The 15,194-nt window shown below is 39.2% G+C and overlaps 1 protein-coding gene across 1 annotated transcript in view; it reads left to right on the forward strand.

The window, feature by feature from the left end:
- The window catches only part of LOC120414196 (uncharacterized), a 260,154-nt gene that overhangs the window by 195,216 nt on the left and 49,744 nt on the right, over nt 1-15,194 (forward strand). Inside the window, exon 4 of the mRNA XM_039575277.2 lies at nt 12,738-14,793. Coding sequence (XP_039431211.1) covers nt 12,738-14,793 — 2,056 coding nt within the window. The remainder of the gene's footprint in view (nt 1-12,737; nt 14,794-15,194) is intronic.

A 15,194-nucleotide genomic window follows, 5' to 3' on the forward strand; every position in this document is an offset into this window, starting at 1 on the left:
TTTAAATCAATTTAATGAAAATTTGAGGTTAAGTAAATAAATCCAGAGTTTTTAAATAATCCTATTTATCAATGTTTTCGAAATAATAGTAAACTAACTATTGAAATATTACAATGGGAGTCGGCTAGAGTTGGTGGGCCGGAGTTGGAGTCGGAATCGGAGTCGGTTGGATCTGAAAGTCGGGGCTGAAGTCGGAGACGGATTCGGAGTCGCTTGAAATATGACCCGACTCCGCTGCTCTGGTTTTAGGAAAGATCGGAAAATTTCACTAATGATTCATATTTTAACATTGTAAATCGGAACATTAATTTCTGAGATATCGACGTTAGAAAATGGTGGGTTGTTTGGGTAAGACTTAGAAAACATTAATTTTCCTGTGTTCAAACCTTTGCTTGGCAATATCTGAGCAACTAAAGTCAACAAAGATTAAAAAATCAAAATATAGAGATTTTTTTCAAAAATGGGCAGACATGCGCACTAATTTAAAAAAAAATTGAAAACTGTGACTATTTTCAAAAAAGTTTCTAAAAAATGGCTTTAACTTGAAAACGGTGCACTTTATCAAAATTATACTACAGTATTTTTTTATTTTAAAATTGATTTTACATCAAAAAATGAAGTTACATCATTTTTGCGACCAATATTTCGATTTTTTGAAAAAAAAATCTGTACTGACTCAAAAATCCATAACTCGGTCAAAGATTTTTTGCACAACCTGGAAATTTCTGAAAAGTTGTTTAGTGTCAAAAAGTGAAATTAAAAATCATCAATTTTTTTAACCATGTATCATTTTTTTCAGTGTAGTCCTTATTCATGCCTATATTTTTGCCGAAGACACCAAATCGATCAAAAAATTCCTTCAAATCATACAGATTTTTGAATTTGCGTACATCATTTTTGTATGGACAGCTGCCAAATTTGTATGGAAAATTATGTGGACAAACTAATGATGCAAAATGGCTTCTTTGGGCATACCGAAGGCACAAAAAAAGTTTCAGCCGGGGAAAAATACTAAAAATAAATTAATAAAAAAGACCGATTAAGTAGAGAATTGCTCAACAGCTTTCATAATGCCATTTCATAATCATGTTTAGTGTTTGAATTAAATAGTCAAAGTTGATGCTATTTAACTAATTTTATGAATTACGCGGATTCGCGAAAAATCACTGGCCATACCCTTCATATTTCTAATGGATGTGGGATCTTTTTATGTAATAATCATAATAAAATTAAAACAAAATTTACATTACAAAATCAGCACCAACTCCCCTCTATCGAATCCACATCCAGTCATTATCTTCCAAGCGGCAAAAGCTTTCATTCTCGCAGTACAGCGCGCAACAGAAGCGAAAAAGAAGCAGAGGAGGAAAAACTTTCCCAGCTGCATTTCCAACGCGGCTGCAACCCTCCAGGTGCGAATCGTTGTGTATTGTGTTTCGAAAAGAATCGAATCAGTTGCAAGCGATACAAAAAAAGTAGTGCCATCCACTAGAGAATTTGCTTTTGGTAGGTTTGTTTTTGCTTCACAGATAAATGGACTTTACTATGTTATTGTTGAGTTTTGTTTTAAATTTAAATTTCCTATTGTTGCTTTTTCTAATAAAAACAACGTTTCATTTTAAAAATATTGAGGATAAAACTACCTGGTTCTATGTCTCGAAAATGGCCTTCAAATCCTTACGGCCCAAGCTTGGAACCGGACTCATGCGTCAAGCAGGACACTTTTGGCCAGTTATCCTGGTCATGAAAAAGAACAAATCCACCGTCAAACGGATGTTCAACAGGGAGTGCACAGTACAAAGCCAACCCCGATTCTGCCCGGGTCTTTTCCGGGCTTGTTTGTAAAACGCACTAAATGGGATTGTCCCACCTGAAAAAAGTCTTTCGAGCTTTTCTTCGTATCCCGCTGGACCAGGTGAAGTTTTGTAGAGAATCGTCCGGAAGGACGAGAATAATGAAGGATCTTTGAGCAAATCGTGAGGTAGATTTTCACTTTTGATAGCAAACTTGAAACAAATTTTTAAAAATAATAGCATTAAATTGAAAACGATTAAAAAAAATGTCACTGGGGATTTAATTTCAAAATCTAATAACAAAGAAAGAATCTCTACTTTCAGTAAAAAGTGCACGAACCCCGAAATTCCTACTTCTTTTAGATCAGTTCCCCAAAAAAAAGGTGGCCCAAACTTCGTGGCATGGACAGTCCAAGAAAAAAGCCCTCTCTTTGTCCGAAACCATACCGTGGATTGTTGTTTTGGGACCGGAAAAGCTCCTTTGTTTTTTCATCGTTGGTTTGGGAAGGGTTTTTTTGCAATTCCGTCGTGAAACTACTTACTTTTCCTGTCATTCTTGAACGACGAAATAGCCTACTTTTCTGTACCAAAAATAACAGAATCGAATAGCAACACTTTTCAAAATAAATGCTGAAAAGTTCTACTTTTCAGCACTGAAATGGGTGCTGAAAAGTTAAACTTTTCAGCACTTGTTTCGAAAAGTAACACTTTTCAACATTTTTTTGATTCAAACGATTTATTGACAAAATACATGAAAATTCGACTTAAAATTTCACTCAATGGGTGTTTTTCGAAATTGCAAAAAATGTTGTATGGAACTCGTTGCAAAACTTGATTTTTTCAGCACTCGTCGTATTTATCCAACTCGGTGAACCTCGTTGGATAAATGTACGACTCGTGCTGAAAAAATCCTCTTTTTGCAACTTGTTGCATAAACTACTATTTCGCCACGTTGAGCCCCACGAAACGCATATTAGCATTCTTTTGAAGGCGTTGGAGATTTTTTCTTTTTTTGTTTTGCGGAGGAAATATTTTGCAAGGGTTGAAACGGATAAAAAAGAAGAAGTAGGGGATTGAAGAATTTCAATGAAGGAATTTACATCTTCCCCAGGGGATAAGGAATCTTTTTGGCGCGAAAAGAAGGGATTATTTTCTTTGGTTTAGGCTGGATTAGGTCAGTTTATGGATGCAGATTTATTTTAATTTTGAAGGCAGTAAACCGAAGATTTCTTCAAAATTTACCTACTTTTAATTTTAAATTAGCATACAGCAAAAAATTCTTCGACAGTTATTTACATGAAATTCACTTTCAACCAGCTGTTCAAGTAGCATAATTTTCCTCACGTGATCCACTTAACTCATCTCTCCTTTCTCCAGTTTAAGCATCCCATCTCAACCAATCGTTTCAACATGACAGAGCTGTCAATTAGGGGCGTTGGAGTGTTTCGAAAACGAAAACTGGGCCCCACACTCGCGAAGCTGGCATCGTGCCAAAGCCCAAACTGGATTAGTAGTGATTCGGATGTAAATTGGCCCAACTTCCCATATGTTTGATGAGAGAAAAAGAGTGGGTCTTCTTCTTTCTTTCCGGCGATGTAGCTGACGATGGATTTAGGGTGGGGAGGGAAGGTGGGCAGGTTAAAAATCTTTCATATTCGAACTTTTTCCTCAGGTAGGATTTTGCAAATCACTTTGCGCAAAAGTTTCACTTTTAACATAGAAATTTATGCCAATAGCTTCTGAAATATGATCTTGGAAAATACTGGATAATGAGGTGACACTTAAACAAACATTTTCATGGATTTGAATTCTTTGTGATGCTGTATCTCAGAAACTTATTGACCAAATTCCAGAGTTCCAGAACGAAAGGATGATGACAAAAACTTTGTAAAATATTTACACCAGCCTTACAAGTGAAATGAAACAAATGCCGATGACACAAAATCGACTAGAAATTCTCAAGGTACAGTTTTTCAAATATTTCGAGTTTTTCAAATTTCAAGTCAAAGTTCAATCACAAAATAATTTCTACGTAATAACAGTTATGCAAATATCAAACATTTGCATTAAAACGGTGGGTAAGAAGAGGATTATTATGTGACTTGCATGCACCGCGGAAATTCCCCCTGGAGGTTGATGGAGGGACTATTCTAAGCCAGCCGAGCTCCTGTGGTCTATTGGTTACAGGTTTCGTTTGATAAACGGAAGGTCGTGGTTTTAAACCCACATGGCTTGGCACCACCTTTCCTCGTACTTTTCACATGTTTCGAGGACCGGCTGTGCTCTGTATATTTGCATCTGCGGAGTGCGCTGGGCCCAACCGCAAAATGTGCTAGGAGGGACAAAAAAAACTGCTTAGCAAGAGTCCCGGGCTTTCGGGATTTCACTGGGAACACATCCTAAGTAGCGTAATAAAAAAGTGCACTTCAGTTCTAGCGACACATATGGAAAGTACAACAGCACAGAGGAAAGGAAAAATGTTACGGCGTGTGGACAGATCAACACACTTGCTCAACAATAGCGCGTGTGCTTTGTTCCCCAAATGCCCAAGAACAGCAAATTGGCAGCCTCTGCAGATCTAAAAATAGATCAACAGGTCGACAATAGATCAAATAAATGGTCGCAGTGGACTCATGGCAACCAAACAAAAAAAAAATCTAAGCCAGAAAAAAACGATTTCCGAAATATTCTGTCGGTGAAAACTGATTTTATCTCGATTTAATGTTTAAAAAAAATAATATATCACCACACCCAAAATTCAGAATCGAGATAATCGTTCTCTCAAAATTTATTGAAGGCTCAGTGCCAAAATCGATAGAATAATGGTACCAACTCACACCATCATAACAAATGAGTTCATTCGTTAGTTGAATCAATAAATCTCCAACAAGTGCCATACATCGACTTCTGACTTCTCCTTGGTCACCAAGCTGTGGTGGCCGAGGCAGCTAAGTCATTGGATTGGTTTGTCAAAGGTCTCTGGTTCGATTCCCGTTATCGACACTTTTGGTTTTTTGTTTGACGGATGAACTTTTTTTGCAAATGAACCTCGAGAGAATAGTTCTATCGCCCATCTCGAGCTGTGTTCTCTGCGTCCGTGAATGGTACCACTATTCTCTCGACTCGAGACCATCATTCTCTCGGACTAGCGCTGCCAGTTTTGGGTGCAAAAACAAAATACGTCCAATATCTCGGTCTAACTCAAGACAAAGATGTTAATTTTGATCAAGATATCAATTTTTAGTTTTTAAAACATATTCCTGACACAGCACACCTTAAATCGATCCATAATTTGAGTTCCGGAGTTATCGGGAGGTTTAAAATAGTGTTATTTCTTTAAAAATATTTTAAATTTGCTCTGGAAAATAAACTGTCATGTCTGAATGCAAAAACTAATGTTGTGGCATTGTTGTATACAGTATGAAGAACAGTTTTGCAGAAAAAAGTATGCTGTTCCATTTTCAGTACAGTTTTGATTATTTTAGTGGGAAAAATGTTGCCAATTTGCAAAATTCTTTATCAATTGGGTACTAAAGCCCTATGTAAATTTTTATGTACAACGGTAAAAAACACGATTAAAAACCATTTCTGATCACTTTTTTTCATTTTAATGCAAAAAATTTGTTTGACAGGACAACATTTTTTCTATGGATCAACTATGGTCCCCTTGGAACGAGCTGTCAAGTAGGAGTTTTTCTGTCAAGAAGGACCGCGAGGTTAATTTTTCAAAATTGATTTAAAAATCCATTTTAAACTCTTTGTGGTCCCTCCATTGTACTCAGAAAAATAAGCTTTATCGCTGTAAACAATAATATCAGCAATCTAAGCTTCATTTTAGGACCCAATTAACTCATTCCTGTAATAAACAGCTCCTACGATCATACTCAGTTTCTCAAATAATGTATTTTTAATCGGATTCCGAAAGAAAAAAAAATGTATTTCAGCAATTACTAGGGCTACTGATTTTTCACGGCAAATAAATCAAAATTACGCGGCATGCCAATTACAAAACATTAAAATTTCACGGCAATTTCACGGTACTCTAAAAACTGCTCAAAATAAACGTTAAAATGTGTACTTTTAGCAAAGTTATTAACGGAAAAGTGTCCTAAAAGTTACAGTATTTCTATATACAAAATAAAACCCCCTGACACAAATTATTTATTTGAAAAAGGAGAATTGGATTAATCTTAGAAAATTTTGAAGAATTTCCGTCAGTTGAATTCTAGACTTTTTGTATTAGGTCATACAAACAAATGTAAACATTGAGTGTATCCCGCTTATACTAATAAACATTTACATAAGGTGTGAAAGGGATACACTCAAACATTTGTTTATTGGACCTAATAAAAAAAGTTCAAGAATTTATGATTCAGCTGTTTTAATTTTATTGAGATTTTATAAAATTAGCACGCCTTCTAATTCATCAATCCTAGAATCATTAAAAGAAATGCAGTTTTTACATTTATTGATAGTTAAAGAAAAAATAAATGATATCAATATGTATTATTTTACTAATCAATTGAATTAAAACACATAAATTTTATTCAAAATACTTAAAAACAATTTGTTCATCGTTGTTTAATATCGTTGATTAATTAAAACAAAATTTTAAAAAAATTTAAAAATGAAAAAGATATTTTCTGCGTTTTCTTTTAAAGAAATGTTGATTAATGTTCTTTAAAAATCTTTTTTGGAATTTTGTGGAAAAAAGAAACCATCTGCATTAAGGAGCGGCCGTGGCTTACTGGTCACGGTGTTCGCTTTGTAAGCGAATGATCCTGGGTTCGATTCCCATCTGCTCCCAACGAGAAAGTAAAGTAAATCTTGAAACTCTAAACATGAACGAAAAATCAAAGTCGCTAAAGTCGGGGTTCGATCCCCCGTCCTTTGGATTGGTAAGCAAAAATGCTAACCCTATGCCTTCGCGACTTGGTGAGCTATGATGGAATTAGGAATACTGTTACTATCATCTATATACGCGCTAGGTCCTTGTCCATTTGACAAGGGTTCGGAAGTTCTAAATAACGTTTGAATCCGATTGGTCCAAACGTTCTTCTATGAAAAAAAAAAATCTTCAGCAAATAATTGTAGATCTGATATGAAATACTTATCTATTTGTAAACTGCATTTAAAATGCTTTTGAAAAATCTTTTAAAATGTTTGAATTAAAAAATAAAGCTTAATTGCACTGAGTAGCGATTTATTAATTGAATATTTCAAATTTCGCGGCATTTCATGGTATTTGCCAAATTTTACGGCCAGAGGCGAATTTCACGGATTACGCGGCTTCTGCAAAATCGCGAAAAATCACTAGCCCTAGCAATTACCCACGAAAACAGCATGGAAAAAACCCAAAATCGATCGAAAAGTTGCAAATTTGTTTAATGATTAAAAAGTCTTTATTTTATTGAGAAAAAAGTATATGATGTTATTTTACCCAAATTTAGACTGAAAAAGTGTTATTACACCAGAAAAGTGGTCAAACTACACATTTCCAGAGGTAAAATTACACCTTTTTTCTCACATAAAAGATGTACCCCTTCCCAGATGTAATATTACCATGATTTTTTTTTCTGTTTAGAAAAAAATATGCAAAACAATTTTGTTCCAAATTAGCAATGGTTTAATAAAATAAATATTTACGAAAACAACCTATCAATTTAGTTTTTCGGTTTTTTTTCCTACCTACTCCGCCCATGATCTTTTAATAATTTCATTAGCGATTTTTCGTTCACTACCAGAAGAAAAGAATGCCTTCGTCATTTCGCGAGCTATGCTAATGTTGAGCCATTTTTCTTCTTCGCAGTTTTTTTCCCTCTCGTTTTGTTTGTGCCCATCGCCACACGCACTTACACAGTGACTTTGACACTGACAGCCACACGCGTCGCACAATCATCACCGCGCGAGATATTCAAATGAGTGAGAGAAAGAAAGTGAATTTTATTGCCTCTCATTTGAATGGAGGCGCCGCCGCTCCTTCGTTCCTCTTGCGATGTTTTTCGTCTTATTTTGTCATTCAAGCTAACTTTGTGAGCCACGTGTGTGTTAATGTGTGTGTGTGTGTGTTTTGCTTGTGTGGTGGCTCCAATTATCGCACCAAGTGGCGCGCACAGGTTTTCGTTTGAAATTTGAGCACAAACGCACGCACAATCCAGAGGAAGGAAAGCCCATCTGTATTACGTAAAATGTTGCTTTCCAAATTGGCTGGCGGTGGCGGTGTGGTGGTGAAATGACATAAAGTTAGCTGTTTCTGGGAGAAAGAGGAGGGGGAAGGAGCACATGAAAAATAAAAGCAGAGCAGATTTAACATCAAATCGCTTTCAAGACTTTGTTGTTTGTTTGAAGGATTAGGACTTGCAGAACCAATTTATTTTCAAATCTAAACTTTTTTTATTCTCATGAAGCGAACATGATTCGGAGCAGGAAAAACGAGTAATTTTTCGTGATTGTTCTTTGCTGCGAAATGATTATCAATTGCTTAATTGTGATAAGATTTGTTCGACGCTGTCATGCTATCTAATCGCACGTCGCTTTTTGACGTTCCGAGAAAATCACGTTTTAATGTTTGACCTTGAATAAACAAAAACAAGAGCACGAAATGTAAACAATAACAAACACGTTTTGTTTGGTTGTGCATTTTCCCAAAGTTTGGTTGAATTTGGTTGCAGAAGTCCCAAGTTGCAATTACAAATGTTTACATTATTCGGACATGTACGTGTGTCAAACGCGTTCTGACCTGAGTTCCCTTTGGCCAGTTGTCGCACTTACATCAATTTTCAGGATGTGTCAAGATAGCACGACAAGATTGAATCTTCTTTTATATGAAGAAAAGTGACAATAATGCCCGGATTTTTTTTCGGTTTTCATTGAATACCTCAGGATGGAAATCGAACTTTGGGGATCTGTGACGGTCAAAAGGTGAGGAGTTGCTGCACAAAGTGGCGATCACTCAATTTGACCCAAAATGCACGTGCAACGAGATAGCACGACAACGACGAATTTGGCAATAAAACGTGTGTTTCGGTTTGAGTCTTGTGGCATAAATCCGTGCTGCCTTCGTTGAGTAAATGCTACCCCGTTATCAAACGTCAACGGGGAATGGCTCCACCCCACCACTATCTCTCAGGGCAAATCGTGACTGGCTACATTTTTCGTAACTGCTTCAGAGTGATATCCCCAACCAAAAACCAAATCCCACTCCTTTGCATATCTCGGCGCTGCTCTCCCGGTCTCGTTAATTATGACGAATAAAAAACACAACAAGACTTAGTAAAAGTCATAATAAAGTATTTTGAGCACGAAATTGTTTTATGATTAGTTTGTGTGCCTCTCGCGGAAAAGTTTATTCGGCGACAGTTTAGAACAACGGTAGCAGCCCCAAAAAGTGGAAATCATAAAAAGCATAAAAAAACATGCAGCAGCAAACAAAAAAAGTCACAGTCCAACAATCGCGGGACGAGACGAGAATCATAAACAAAGTTTTATGTCACGCCAACGCCATAAATTACTCAGGTGTTGTTTATTACCTTTCCCGCGGTGACGACGACGACAGTCTTGGTAAGACACCGGGATTCAAAGTTTGTAAGTCTCGGCAGCTGGATCAGGCTGGAGGCTCACGGGAACACAGCTGGTTCTAGCTAAACTTGGGGGAGGTATGAGGAAGTAACGCAATCAGATGGAACAAAACAGGTCTATTACGGCAGCCAGCAGAGCTAATGACTAATGCTCGAGAGTGATGACTAAAGTTCAAGATCGTAATGTGTACGCATGACTAAACATTGCAACATCTTGGATTAAGAGATCAAGGTAATAAAACAGCTGGTTCTGGAAGTGGGTTAGATATATATATTACAGATCAAAGAGGTTTCTCTGATTAAACTACAATTATTTGACTTATTACATTTCTATAACTGGTCACGGCGGTAGACATAGAGATCTTAACTCTGGGGAGTCCTTGGATGACCCAACACACTGGCAAAGTAGGCTACCATACTCGCTGAAGCTATGTGGATTTGATCCATGGTCAAAAATCACTGACCTCCTGTTTGTTACGGCGGTAGACCCACAGATCTCAACTCCAGGGAGTTCTTGGATGACCCAGAACATCCCATAAGGTTGTTACAACAATTCATTGTAGCCGTGTATTCTCACTGAAGCCGTCTGGGTTGGATCCGTCGTTAAAGTCTAGATGACTTGTTTCTTTGGTAATCCAAAGCTCCAAGAAGTTTCGGATGACCTTGAACATCCCAGATGTCACAATACCATGGTTACACGGTTTTATTACACAACTATACAAAATACAATAGAAACTCGAATATTCATTATCAATCTAAATCATGATTACTCTCATTTAAAATAAGTTGCATGAATCGAGAATCGCTTAAAAAGACGACTTAAAAATAATACAGTCATGCCTCAGTTTAGCACCGCATATGGGGGATGCAAAACCGAAGCGTGCATAACTGAAGCACAGAGCTTATGGGATTTTGGCTAAATGGGATACATTGGCTATAATCAAATGAAAAATCATGTTAACATCTGAAAATTATAGTGTTTTGGAATCAGGATGATGGCAGCTATCCATTGTAATTGTAGTAACATGAAAATGTTCACAATGATACGCATTTTTCCTGTATTTTGAAAATACAATTTTTTACTCTAAAAAAACCTCAAAATATTTGTTATTGCCATATGCGTATCAAATGATCGTGTTTTTGTCATAGATTTCGAATGTCATACAATTTTTTTTAATACTCAAAATTTTCACAAAACTACGTCTTTTCGAAAAAATATTCAAAATTTCAGTTTTTTGCAATATTTTAACGTTTGGATATTTTCATACATTTCGAATGTAATAGCATTTTTAAATACTCAAAATTTTCACAAAACTACGAATTCACAAAAAAAAACACTCAAAATTTCAGTTGGGTAACAAATCGACGTCGTCGTGCTATCTTGTCGCACCCGCCATTTTGACGTTCCGAGAAAAACGCGTTTTAATGTTTGACCTTGAATATTCAAAAACGAGAGCACGCAATGTAAACAATAACAAACACGTTTTGTTTGGCTCACCATTCTGTGCATTGTCCCAAAGTTTGGTTGAAGTTGGTTGCTGGAGTCCCGAGTTGTAATTACAAATGTTTACGGTAGTCTAGCTTGTACGTGCGACAAACGCATCCTGACTTTCCTGGCCTGAAATCCCTTTGGCCTTTTGTCGCACTTACATCAATTTTCATGGAGTGACAAGATAGCACGACAAGATTGAAACTACTTTCATATGTAAAGTGACAAAAATGCACGGAGTTTTTTCGGGTTTTGTTGAATATCTCAGGATTGAAATCGAATTTTGGGGATCTGTGAAGGTCAAAAGGTGAGGCATTGTGAGCTGCACAAAATGGCGTTCTTAACTCAATTTGGCCCAAAATGCACGTACGACAAGTTAGCACGATGGCGACGAAATGATCGGAATTTTTACAAACAATTCGAATAAAATAAATTTTGTAATTTGGAGTATTTTTTAGAAAATACGTAGTTTTGTGAAAATTTTGAGTATTTTGAAAAAAAGTTAATGCTTTTGAAATTTATTCAAATATCTCAACCATTTGATAACTACAGTCGACTTTCTGGTTGTCAATATCCAAGGGACCGTCGAGGAAGAGAATCATCAGTTTATAGAACGATGCAAAATGAAGACTCGATTGAAAATATTTTTTGCTGGATACCCAGCTATGGGAGAGTATCATGGCAACGTTCATCAAATAAAAACAAGCTAATGTCAAACACCCTTCAAAGCTTCGTTTCGCCAAGAAAAATGTCTATGCAAGCCATAAGAAAGTAAAATTATTGACAACCGGAAGAGATTTTTAATGCAAACAGAATCCAAGGGACCGTCGAGGAAGAGATCCTTCAAGCAAGGGAAAATATCGAGGAATGAAGATAATTGAAGTATGCAGATTGAAGGGACTGAAGAATTCATCGATAGATGGAGAATTATTGATATCGAGAAGATCGACAGCCAGAGAGTTGACTGTATATTGTGAAAAACACGTAGTTTTGTGAAAAATTTGAGTATTTTGAAAAAAATGTGTTACAACTTTCGAAATGTATGAAAAAAATCTCGATCGTTTTATATCCATATTGTAAAAAAAAGAAATTTTGAGTGTTTTTTTTTTCGAGAATATGTAGTCAAAAATATATAGTTTAAAAAAATGAAACTATATTCGAAATATACGAAATAATCCCAATCATTTGTTACCCATATTACAAAAAAAAAATCAGAAACGCTGAGTATTTTTCGAAAATACGTAGTTATGTGATTTTTTTTAGTATTTTCTAAAAATGTTGTAAATACATTCGAAATGTATAAAAAATTTCTGATCATTTGATAACCATATTGTGAAATAATGAAATTTTGAGTATTTTTTCAATGATACCTAGCTTTGAGAAAAAATTTAGTATTTTCAAAAAATTATTTTATAGCTTTCGAAATGTATGAAAAAATCCGGATCGTTTGATACCCATATTGTAAAAAAAACTAAAATAAATAGTTTGTTTTTAAAAAATACGTAATTTTGTGAAAATGTTGAGTACTTTCAAAAAAAAAACATTCGAAATGTATGAAAAATCCCGATCATTTGGTACCCAAATTGCATTACAAATAAATTTGAGTATTTTTTCGAGAAGTATTGCATTTTCAAATTACAGAAAAAAAAAGTATTCTTGTGATTTTTTTTTTGCAATTGTAAGTGCAATCTATAGCAGACATCATCCCGATTCCAAAACACTATAATATATCGTGGATAGTGTTTAGCGATGGGAAGATTGCAATTCACGAATATCTGAACGTTTTTCACCAATATCTGCGCTTTACTGGAAATACCTGTATTTTTCCTTCATGTTCGTCACTTGACTAATTCTCACTCTACTTTTATCTCATTCCAGGACAAATCCAAACGAACATGGGGCCAACGCCTTAAGCTGACCAAATCCACCACCGAACGCTCCGGCAGCATCACATCTGGCAGCAGCCCCTTCAAGCCACCCTCTTCAACCTCTTCCTCCTCGACGTCTCCCTCGGTTACGCTGGAAGTGCTGGACTACTCCTCGCTCCAGCAGCAGCACCACGCCCAACTTCAACACCTGCAACAGCGCTCCAATGGTCCGTCTCTGTTGAATTCCGCCGCAACCGGTTCGATGAAGTATGCCGAGACGACCACCTGGATGTACGGCACGATGCGCGGAATGCCGGCCGGGATGTCGCCGATGCATCACCACCAGCTCCATCCGGGGCTGCTGCACCCGGCGATGTTCTGCCCGATGCCGCCGGGACCTCCTCAGGCCGAGGTAGCGGTGGTTATCTGCTGCTGCCCGGAGTATTTGAACGGGACGAAGCGGGACGTTAAGAAGGCGAGTGTGTGCAAGAGGTGCAAGGGATCACGACTTCCGTTGGCGCCGATTGGCGGGACGATGCGGTTGACGTCGGGGACTACGTTTTTGGCGCCTCCGGCGCGGAGTAGTGCGGGGACGATGAAGTTGGCTTCGACGTATGGGAAGAAGAATAGACCTACGATATTGGGGAGTTCTGGAGATCCGTACGATTTTATGCGGAGGTCGCGGTTGAGTCAACCGGAGCAAGCGAAGCAGTCTGTGAAGAGTAGTATTAAGGAGAAGTTGCGGGGACGGGCGAAGAGTTCGAGTCCGTCGAAGGGCCGGAGTAGAGTGGACAAGCGGCCACCGTCGCCGACGGGGAGCAAGAGCAGTGGGAGTCGAAGTTTGAGCGCAAGTCGTAGCAGTTCCAGTAACAAAGGCTTCAAAGACTGCTGGGTGGAACCGGAGGAAGTTCAGATCGATCCGGATCCGGGAAGTACGGCCGGTGGCCGGAGGTCCATCCTGCGTTGTGATATTAATCCGTACGACCTGATCTCGCTGAGCAGCGGGTTGAACAACGAGTTCTCGCCAACGGCGGCTAACGGCACCGACGATTACGACCTGTCGGTGCACTCGCAAAAGTACGAGAACCTGCTGGACACGCTGTACGCCAATCGGTACAACCCGGCGGCAACGGCCAACATTGCGGCAATCTCGGGCCAAAGAATCAAACTCTTCGACGGCGAGTCGGCGGCACCGTCCGTGTACGACGACGTGGACGAGTACGTGTACGATCCGGTGGAGGTCCAGCCGGACACCGGCAACCTACAGGAACCCAGCCGGATCGAGGTCATCCCGGAGCGACCTCCACGGACCAAACACAAACACGACAGCTCCTCCGCTACCGCGCGGGACGAGGACGTCAAGTCCCTTCCGTCGCAGATCTCGTCCGAAGTGACCCAAAGTGCAATAAAGTCGATCCTGAAACGGCCCGGCAGTTCCGTGATCAGCGCACCCACCGGCGACAAGCCCAGCTTCGACACGATCCGGCTCAACCAAACGCTCGTCCAACGCCTCAACAAACTCACCTCGGACGAGGGAGTCTTTGCCAAATCCACCGGAACCGTCTCGGCCCGCAACATCAAAGCCCTGTCGTACAACGGCACCAACTCCTCCTCCTCCAACAAGGACCGGGACTCCAGCAAGCGCAATTCGGGCACGCAGTTCTACCTGCCGAGCCCCCTCAACGGACCGTCTTCCCTGACGGCCCGCAAGAAGGTCCACTTCCTGGTCGAGCACAACGAAGTCATCGACGACGACAAGTTCTTCGCCCAGCTGCTGCTCTCCGAAGCCAACGCGCGATCGCTCGTCAAGCCGGCCGAACCGCCGACGGTCACGATCGTCGAGGTCACCGACGACGACAGCAACGCCAAACAATCCTCCAACGAATCTGTGATTACGACCCTGGTGAACCACCTGGAGCGGCAACGGGGACTGGTCAAAGAGAAGCAGCTGCCGTCTAGCCTGGAGAAAGTCCAGATTCAGGAGGAAGTTCCGAAAGTGGCAGCTGTTGCTGCCGACGTCAACGAGGACAAAGAGAATGCCGCCAACGAGCAGGACGACGATGCAGGTGAGTTAGTCCCGCCGCAGGACATCAATCTCAATTTTGGGGAAAGAGTTATTTTGTCGTTGGCCTCGTCTGAATCTTGCGTTGGGTTTGGTCTAGGGTTCGCGGGAAATGGGACGGTTGCCAATTTCGATGATGAGTTTTCGGCGTGTCCGGAAGCTACGGTCAGTCGACATCTGGTGGATTTCTAGATTAGGGATCCAGTCATGAAGAGACAAAATCTAGCAGACGAAATCAGCAGTTTCTCATCAACGAAGTTGTAGGTTAGAAAAAGTGACAGTTCAACGTAAACAAACATTGATTTGAGAGTAAAAGAAATAACCAGAAAGAAGACGAATATCAAGTTTCGCTTCCTTCCTACAAGCTTCTCATCCGAACCAACCAACTGCCGATGGACTGCTAAT

This window comes from Culex pipiens, chromosome 3, assembly GCF_016801865.2.
Source record: "Culex pipiens pallens isolate TS chromosome 3, TS_CPP_V2, whole genome shotgun sequence".
NCBI classification, from domain to species: domain Eukaryota; kingdom Metazoa; phylum Arthropoda; class Insecta; order Diptera; family Culicidae; genus Culex; species Culex pipiens.